This window comes from Octopus sinensis, linkage group LG21 (genome assembly GCF_006345805.1).
Source record: "Octopus sinensis linkage group LG21, ASM634580v1, whole genome shotgun sequence".
Taxonomy (NCBI): domain Eukaryota; kingdom Metazoa; phylum Mollusca; class Cephalopoda; order Octopoda; family Octopodidae; genus Octopus; species Octopus sinensis.
The window spans coordinates 15,980,954-15,991,351 of NC_043017.1; the positions used below are offsets into that span (position 1 = coordinate 15,980,954).

Genomic DNA, 10,398 nt, shown 5'->3' on the forward strand with positions numbered 1-10,398 from the left:
AGCTGCCCCACACTCCAGTCTGCTTGGACATGGTTTCCGCGGCTGGATACCCTTCCTAACACCAACCACTTTACAGAGTGTGCTGGGTGCTTATACGTGGTACCACACAAGCGCTTTTATGTGGCACTGCACAGGTGCTTTTGCATGGCACCCCACAGGGACACACAGACATGCAGTGAAACCTCAGTTTATGGATTTGATTCATTCCTGGAAGCCATTCATAAACCAAAAGTATTTATTTCTATTGGAGATTCAATAGAATGCATGGGGAGTTCAAGCCAGGAAGTGCACCGAATGCAAGCAAAACGGTAAATGATGCTCTTGCGGCAGCTTGGTGCCAACCATTGTTCATGGCTTGCATCTCCGTCACCCAAGATATTTTATGTTGAAAAAGTTGTTTGTAAACTGGTTTGTTTTTGGTAAGAGACATTTGTAAAGCAAGGCTGCACTGTATATGCATGTGGCCATACACACACACACACACACACACATATAATACACACGTGTATGTATACATGTTAGTGACATTACATGTAAGGCTGCCTCTGCATCTGTGTCCACATACATGAGTGTGTGTGTATGTATAAAACATGTATGTGTGTAATCCAACATGTAGCTATATTGTCTCACGCACTCTACATGATGCATACTCAACATGTATACCATGTCTACACATGCAGCATACCCTGTTCTATATGATCCCATGTAGTAAGTCACTGTTATACTTCATGTTGATTCCCATGTTTCGCTGAACTCAGTTACTGTCTACTTTGTGACCTCCATGAACTGTGCACTTCACTACCTACATACAGTACACACTTCCTCCATGTTTACCTCTGTGTGTGTGTGTGTGTGCGTGCGTGCGTATGTGTGAGTTTGCTTTTATCTGTGGGTGATAGATACATATATCTATAGGCAGCTTATACTTCATATAAGTTATGTACATACACACACATAAACATCTGTATATCTATATGTGTGTGTGTGTGTATATAGTAAAATCGATAAAAAGATTGCAGTGAATTTGCTGTAGGGAGAGGAAAATCCAACATTTCAGACAGATTCTTTCTTCAGAAGAAAAGTTGAAAGGAGAGAAACTCTTGAGAAAAAGCAGAGTTTAACATCCTCTTAGAAAAACTGGCAACAGTAAATTCCCTGCAGTCTTTTTGTTTATTTGTGTGTGTGTGTGTGTGCACATACACATGCATATATACACAAATATATATGAGCCTGGTGCAGCCATCTGGTTTGTGAGTCCTCAGTGAAACCATCCAACCCATGCCAGCATGGAAAGCGGACGTTAAATGACAACGATGAGGATAATACACACACACACACATATATATATACACACACACACACACCACACACACACACACAACACACACACACACACACATATATATATATATATATATATATATAATATATATATATATATATATATATATATATATATATATATATATATATTACAGCCCATCATTAGTCTCTTAGGGGTCTGATAATGTGTCTGTACACACACACACACATACACTTCTCTTTTTCCCAATGACAAAAGTGAACTCTGTCAAAAGTTCTGAATGATGGACATTGAAACTCCTCCATCAGCCAGTAATCAGTGTCCATTTCAAAGCTGACCATTGTAACTACTGTGACCAACCATTGACCAAACAGTCTGTTTATGCTAGAAGGATCGTCTCTCCTCTCCTCCACCGACACACGTAGTAGCATGTACTGAAAGCTGTCTTCTGCTTCAGTGTCACCCTCACCACCAAGAAACCCCTTTCTGTTTTGACCCCAACCCCCAGTTAGTCTTTACTGCATGTTTTTTCATTCTTTCTCTTCGTTCTGTCTTGTCTCTCCTAAAAAAATTTAAAAAAATAAAATATCCCCAAAAAACCGAAAATGGTAATTCACTCTGTGACATCTTCAGTTCTTCCTGAAGCATTCGTTTTCATTTTTCTTTCTTTTTTTGTCCAAAACTCTGCATGGTTCCGTTCTGTTGAATCAGTTTCCATTTGGCATCTCTCCACCCCACCCCTCTCTCTCTCTTTCTCTCTCCATCTGTATCAACAGACTCTACTGCCACTGCCGCCTTTTGTTAACACCACTTTCTGTTGCCATAGTAACTGTGTCAAAGTTAATCATTGTTTAACAGTCTCTTTGAGATATATGTATGTATAATGCATATTATATATTACATAAACTATACATATATATAGTGTATATATATATATATATATAGTGTATGTGTGTATATATATATATAATGTCTGTACATATACACATACATGAATATACATTTTGCATGTGTATATATATATATATATATATGTGTGTGTGTTATACATCATATAATACATAGAAAATGTTTTTTTGTTTGTTTTTTTTTCTTGGAGTCTGTCATGTTTCCTTCACCGAAGCTTCTGTCTTGAGATTGTGATGCTTTCTTTCAAATTTCATCATCTTTTCAATTCTTTTCCAATTTCCATGAATTTGAAATGTTGCTTTAATTTGAAAATAAAATAACATCTGTTTGTTAGCTTTTTCTGTTTTTTTTGCCACAAATTCTTTCTCTTCTGCATGGTTCTGTTCCTGTTTTGTTTTTTGTTTTTTCTGAGATTGCTCCTTTCTAAGACCAATGTCGTATTTATTTTTGGATCTAATTGAAATTTTAAAATATTCCTTATCTACTGTTTTCCCAGACCCCAATGAAATCCCCAATTTTCCTCATCCTTCTTCTCTGCCCACTATACTTGAGAGGCTCACGGGGCTCGAGTCCTCAGATGACCTCCTCCATTGGCTCTTATTAGAAGCAATAATCATTCTACTTCCTGGCTGGATTCCAAGATGCCACCGAGTCATGGATCTTATCCAACTATTTCATTCTTGGTCCACCTCGAAGTCTCCTGCCGGTTGGCTTAGCTTGAAGAATCCGTCTTTCAATTCTTTCTTGTACCAGAGTTGAGACCTCTCAATGAGTAGACATAAAAGCTCCAGCTGGGGCGATTTCCTGATTTCTGTGCAATGTAACCGGTCAAATAGTCTTACTTGTTAACCCAGAGCTATTCTATGTGTGTGTGTGTGTATATATATATTTCGCCTCTTTACCTTTGCTTTCGTTTGATGTCTGGCTTTAACACCACAAGGGAGACCACTGTGTTATGTCTGTTGAATATCCCAGTCTACATTTATTTCTAAATTGAAGACAAGGTGTTAACTCACAGTTGGAAATGCTGTCATGTCAACACTCAGTGATCTCCCTTACGGCAGGGAATTCTATGAGCACCGATTCCTGTTCTTCAATACTGTGTTTGTTAATTATACACTATTGTATAGCTTTGGCTGGGAATGAACCAGTGACCTTTTATTTCTCAGTGAATCCCTTAAAGTCCACGCCAAATACATGTACAGATTTAATCTGACATCACTTTTAACAAAAAGAGTGAGAGACCGTTTTTTTGGGCCTGTAATGATTGTATGGACAGTTGAAGGGTCTTCTTTACATCGAGGATCAAAAATCGTATGCATGGGTGGGGTGGTGCGGAGGTGAGTCTAAATACAGCTGTAATGGTGATGGTGGGGTTAAGCCAAGATCCCAGAACATCATTCTAAAGTAGTGCTTTGCAACCAGTATGCTGCGGCACACTGGTGTGCCACGAGACTACGCTAAGTGTGCCGCAGTGAAACCTGAATATAATTTCTTTCCCTATACTTTTAGTTTTGTGGTTCAGGTGTACCACCATATTTTGAAAAGAATGCAAGTGTGCCACACCTGTCTAAAGTATCTTGTAGCATTTAGGTTCGTTTGTTGTAACAGTTTTACACTGGGATGATTCAGTTGACTGATAACACACCTCTCCTTCCTGGCCCACCTCATCATATGCCTCTTCAAAAAACAAACGTAATCAGTTTTTACCTTCTTCATTATTTCACAAAGAATGGATATGTTCACCTGAGAATTGTAGTTTTCTAGAGTTCTTATTTAGAAACAAAACCTTTGGTACACATTCATGGTATTTAGTCCTAGGACAGTTCTGCATTCCAACCACGACAATCCTGTCTTTTTCCTTTGATTCCTTTGATTCCTGCATTATTTTAGGTAATTAACTTAATTCACGCAATTTCTTTTGTGCACTGGTTGCAAAATGTGTGCACGTACATTAGTCTCACAGATTATCTAGAGCACAATAGACCCTGTGTCCTTTTTGAAGACAAGCAAGAGATTTGACTGCTGTTTCTAACAGATTGACCAACCACATAGAGATGTCTATAGTGATGTGACCGAAGAGATCCATAAACCCAGGCAACCTCACTACACTGCATAAAGGCCATTTTGTTTAGTATCAAAGATCTCAAATGAGAAATCTTATAAAAGTATAAACTTTTTAAGCAGAGGAAAATGGCTGAAAGTATACCAAAAGACAGAAGTTATCAAATATTATAAAAATTCAATATAAAAATGTTTATTTTCGGCAAGGCAGTATATCTAAATAATTAGATTTCTGAAATATATCATATGGCGATTGTGTGTGTGTGTGGGGGGGGGGTCGGCAAATAGAAAATCTGTTTCACGAATACAATCCACTGCTGATTTCTTTTATTTCATTCACACAATTTTATTTCTGTCTTGGCTGTTTTCGTGTCAAAATTAGCATATATGTATATATATATATATATGTAAATGGAAAACATTTACATATACGTATTATTTTTAACTTAATTTCAAGCTTCTCAGTTATGCCGCTATAGCACGATTCGAACTCAAAGCATGCTCTCTCACTTTTAACCATTTCTAGTGCTAAATTTTATTTTATTTAATCATTTTTGAAAAATCTTTTTTCCAATGTATTTTTCCAATTTTCTGGTAACAGTAAGAGTAGCTTCCCTTGCAACAATGCAAAGGACGGTAACTCTGTTTTTACCTGTAAATTTTTTCATTGAAATTTCTTTTTATGGTCCTTATGAACCGTTCGTGCACAAACTGCGGGCCACATAACATTTGAATGGCACACCAACGGAAAATTAGCTTCAATGATTTTTAGTAGTACGGCCCATTTCTCAAAAAAAGAAAATGGTTGTCCATGCCTGGTATAAAGTATAACGGCGAGTCGTTACATGGTTTTGAAGTGAGTCTCACAAAAGAATGTTGGTGTCCCCTGTGGATTTTGAGTCCTTAAGCTATAAGCTTGTTTGGATTATGACTAAATCTAACGCTGTCTAACACCAGTTGTAGTTCTCTCTTATAGATAAGGTCGATATAAATGATTTTTATATGCAAAAACTCCTCCGTTGTGTCACAAGTGTTGTTGTGGGCAGCAGGGTAGAGAAGCTGGTTCTGTTCTTACTTCAGTACCATCGCATTGACACCTTCAGCAAATATATTCTACTATAACATGGAATCAACCCAAAATAAATTGGGTTCTTGGCAATAATTAATGGTGGATCTGATTAAATCTCTTTCCCCGCCAGCAATTTTTCTCCACTGGGTGAGTTTTTTGGAGTCTTGTTGGTTCTTAAACCTTGACTTCAGATCTGAATTCACATCCTCCATGAAGATTAAATATTCAGTTTTGCTCACAGAGCATCAAAGGTCCATGACCCTCACCCTTGATTACCAATCATTCATGGACATATGTAATTTTAAAGTATTCACAAAAATAAAACCATCAATTTTAAACCATATTTCTAGCTACAAGAATACAGTTTTATATTTAAGAGATGAGGAATTATGTATATTTACATTTGATGGATATTTGTCCTCATCTTGTTTGTTGTTTTGGCTGGAGGGTATATCAGCCAAAACATTGTATTAACAACAAACAAGATGAGGACAAATATCTGTTGAATGGAAATAGCTACAAGAAGTTTTGTCATCATTTATAAAACTTGCATTTATATTTACAAATTCTGTGTGCGTGTGTGTGTATATACGTTTTATATAAATTTGTTTTGTGGCAAAACAAAAAAAAAACCCAAAGGTGGTTTAGCAAGTTTTATAAATATTTGTGAAAAAACCTGATTTTTTTGTTTGTTTTTGTAGGAGGTTTGGCCCGGTACCATTCCAAATATGGAATGGAATACGAATTTGGAATGCAAATGGAAGAGGAGTTGAAGCCAGCAGTACATGACAAGAAACTGAATAATGGACAAGAAACGGACATTTATCAATTAACTCCAGCCGATGAGAGAGACCTAACGTCATGGTCAAATGTCTCCGGCACAGACCTTCTCTTCTAGATTCAGTTTCATTTTCTTACAGATACACTATTATCATTATTATTATTAATTATTATTATTTTGAAAATTTTTATAGTTATTAATATTATTATTATTATTATATTTTATAAGCAAATTCTATCATGGATTAATCATTGTTGTATTGTTGTTGTTGTTGTTGTTGTTGTTTCTCTTTTATTTTATTTTTGAAGGAAGGAAACCCATTCCGATTGTACATATTTCGTCAACTGTCGACCCTCCTCCCCCTAACTCGCTTCACTTACCTCCCACCTCCTCTTCCTTTCTGTTTTCTCTTTCTGTGGCGTGGGGGTGGGTGGGGCTGTAGTAGTCTGGCTGTCTCTACGGAACAAACTTCCCTGTTCCTCACACACACACACACACTCCAAGTCCCTATTTTTCGCCCTACATTTTTCAGTATCTACCCGACCTCCAATTTCATTATATCGTGGTTCTTCCTTTAAAACTCACACCTTTCGCTTTTTTTATAAACAGCGACTTAGAAAGCCTCTGCAATGTAGTCGAGAATAAATTTGAATGACAAACTTTACTATAAAACTTTCAATAATCCTCATATTTTGGCTGATAAAAGCCTTAGTCATAGGTTTAGAGAGCAGGAAAGATGTCCTGCTTTATCACAAGTCTTGGCTTGTGTATGTCTATATATATATATATATATATATATATAATATATATATATATATATATATATATATATATATATATACATTTTAGATCATATTTTGAAGCATTGAGAAATTTTAAAATGCACAGATTATGGGGTAAAACAAACAAACCCTTACATAGAAAAGAGTTGACAATATTCACTTTTTTCCTATCCGAAAGGTATTTACTTCGTTTTGGGAGTTGTAATTTGTAACTACATTTCCATTTGAACATCATAAAATGACACACACACACACACACACATCTGTATGTGATGGAGTTCACTTTGTTAACATGCAGTTTTGAGTTCTATCTCAGTGAATGGCACCTTAGAGCAAGTGTCTTCTACTGTAGCACGAGACTGACTAATGCTTCGTGAGCGAAATTGGTCAACAGTAACGGAGTGGAAGCCCATTTTATGTATGGATGTACATGTGTATGCGTATATAATGTGTGTAAATGTTTACATTCTGCACGTTGCAATGTAAAGTTTGAACTAAAAAGATTTTTTAAGATTGGTGATGTTTGTTGATAATCTTCATTGACAAGTTGTCCATTAGCTCTATTCTTTCAACAAGGAATCACACAAATAATCCTTTACTTGAAAATAGGAAGAAAAAAAACAAGAGTTAGCAACAAGATGGGAATCTGGTTGTAAAGCAATGCCTTGATTTTTATGTCCTCATTCACGCCATTCTAGCATGGAAAACACACACACACACACACACACACACACACAGAACAGCTTGGTCAGAAGCTGCTGGCTAGAATGTTTATGTATGTAGAATTATATAAACACTCGCACATCTACACATATGTATATGTTTACATAATGATGTGTAGTGAAATATGTGTATATATACACATTTTATTTATGCGTGGAAGTACACTGACACATTCACACATTGTTATATATGCAAACTACACACACACACACACACTCCCAAGACATACCCCCCACCCACATTGTAAACTCAGTCTGTGTGAGGACTCTCCCCCACCACCTTCCAAACCCCCCACTCCCATTCTCCACCCACCCACCCACCTTATTATCAGTGAATTCTTTTTATTTTTCCTTCTTGCTCCCCCCCCTTTGAATGTTTCTGGCAGTCAAAAGACATTCGCAAATTTTGCTGGCTGCCAAAAAAAAAAAATAAAACAAAATAAACCCCTTCATGGCGGTGCTCCAGCATGACCACAGCCGCACGGCTGAAACGAGTAAAAGAGTAAGATCTTAGACGTCTACATGACCTTCACAAATGTTCCTGACAGTCTAAAGACATTCAAATTCACAAAATTATTCCAAGAAAAAATTTCCAATTGTTTAAAACGTTGAAGTAAAATTTAGGGGCCAGGGTTTTGTTTTTTTGGTTTGTTTTCTAATTGTTTTTTAATTATTTTTTTGAAATATAAATGTATATGTGTATATATATTATAATTACTACAATGAAGTATATATATATATAAATATATATATATGTATGTGTGCACATGTGTGTTTGCATGTGTGTGTGTGTGTGTGTAATCATCTCACTAACTCAAACTACAGTTTATGTTGTAAAAAGTCTGTAGTTAATCCTGCTGGTCAGGTGATGGCAGAGGGGGGCGGGGCGGAGGTGTGTGTGTGTGTGTCACCTTCCCCCACCCCCTCTAACACCCCCTCCCTTTGTCTAGAGCTGGAGGGGGGGAGAGAAGAGCTTGGGATAGAGGTGAATGGGAACATTAGGGTGAGAGAGCAGCTGTGTGTGTGTGTGTAGGGGTGTGAAAAAGGGCCCACCCCTGTGTGTGTGTGTGTGTGTGGTGTGTGGTGGCAGGAGGTGAGAGAGACTCAGGTGTCTGCAAAGGGGAATGAGAGGACATGGGTGTGTGTGTACATGAAATAGACTATACAAGTGTGTGTGAAGGGAGCATGAGAAAACCTGTGTGTGTGTGTGTGTATGCATACATACATGTAAGAGGAACCCTATAGAAGTGTGTGTGTGTGTGTGTGGTCACCCAGCATAGTCTGACGCACTTTTTATTAATCTCTGCATATATTCCAATCCATGCAAGCATGGAGAAATAAAAATGGACATAAAATGATAATTATGATGATGATGATGATGATTCCAAATGCCATATGATGTCTCGCTGTGTGTGTGTGTAGGTTCAATTTCAGCTGTTGTCTTCTTCCACCTCCACCACCTCCTCGGAGACACGATCCTCCTCCTCCCCCCCACCTCCACACACACAGCCTCACTTTATTGGTTCATTGAAGTCATATGATTTGGAACAAAAACAAAAATAAATAAATACAAACAACAGATTATTTAACTGCCTCATTAATAAATACTAATGACCTACAACAGAATCCCTCTCTTAACGAGTTGTGTTTTTTCTTCATTCTTTTCTCTATCTTTACAGAAACCCCATTTTTTTCTGGTTCCATCTATAACCCCTCGGTCTCTCATCTCCTGTTCTGGAGGGAGAGAATATCCCCTCGCACCCACACACCCACTTCCTCAGATCCTGTTCTCATAATATAACGAACTTATTGCCCACCCCTGCTTGGGTGCACCACAACTCACCTGAAAAAGTTGCCAAAAGTGCGTGAAGAATACAAAGAAGAATGCACAAGAAGTGAAGAATGAAGGAATTGCTTAAAAACACAAGCGGGGGGGGGGGGAGCAAGAAATCAAGTGGTCGTGAGATATGCTAAAAATAACAGCTTGAATCACAATTTATTTTAGGTGGGTGGTGGGGGTGCATAGTTGTATGATTTCCTGTTGTGTTGGTTATATGCCATGCGTAACGAAGAATTCTGCCAAGGATTGAAAGACAAAGTTGACCTCGAGGGCACAGACAGCTTGAAGGAACACAACAAAATAGTATTGTATTAAAAATATATGAAACATGAGAGTTTAAAAATTTGTTAATGCATCTTACAATTGTTTCATAAAAGTATTATCATTATAATGGAATCAATTCATTGTTGATACACATTGAAAGACAATACTTCCGATCGTCAGAGATGGGGAAGATAAAGTTTTTATAGTATATCGAATGTTGTTTGAGAAAGTATTTTTGAAAAATAGATTAAAATTTACTGGTTTAGATTTATGCAGGTAGACTTTGGTAAAAAAAATAAGAAGTTTGTTTATATATCTCCTTGGTAAGTTCCTCTTGGTAATCCATGAGAATTTTGTGTAAACAATACCTTATCCTGCATTCCATATTTGAGATGTGGAATTTGGTGGTCAAAAGTATCAAATTTTTATTTGTACAACTGGAAGATACCAATTTAAATTTTAAATTATAATTTTTTTTATTACAACTGTAAAGGTCTTTTTATTGTAGGTTAAATGTGTACAGGTTCAAATTCTAAGAAAAACAATTTTGGTGACCCTCCACCATCACAACCAGTTGGGTCTCACCAACTTCCACAATTTCTGGAATCTCTTCTTACGTTGTCTGCTCCACTTGTATGAGAATTCTGACACTCTGGCCATGCCA

At 37.0% G+C, this 10,398-nt stretch overlaps 1 protein-coding gene across 2 annotated transcripts in view; it reads left to right on the forward strand.

The window, feature by feature from the left end:
* Positions 1–6,390, forward strand: part of LOC115222845 — a 137,998-nt gene extending 131,608 nt beyond the window's left edge. The window contains exon 3 of one of the 2 annotated variants that reach the window (XM_029793186.2): positions 6,047–6,390. In XM_029793186.2, the coding sequence (XP_029649046.1) occupies positions 6,047–6,243 (197 nt within the window). In that variant the 3' untranslated portion in view covers positions 6,244–6,390. The remainder of the gene's footprint in view (positions 1–6,046) is intronic. The other variant, XM_029793187.2, reaches the window with a different exon arrangement.
* Positions 6,391–10,398: the final 4,008 nt, after the last annotated feature.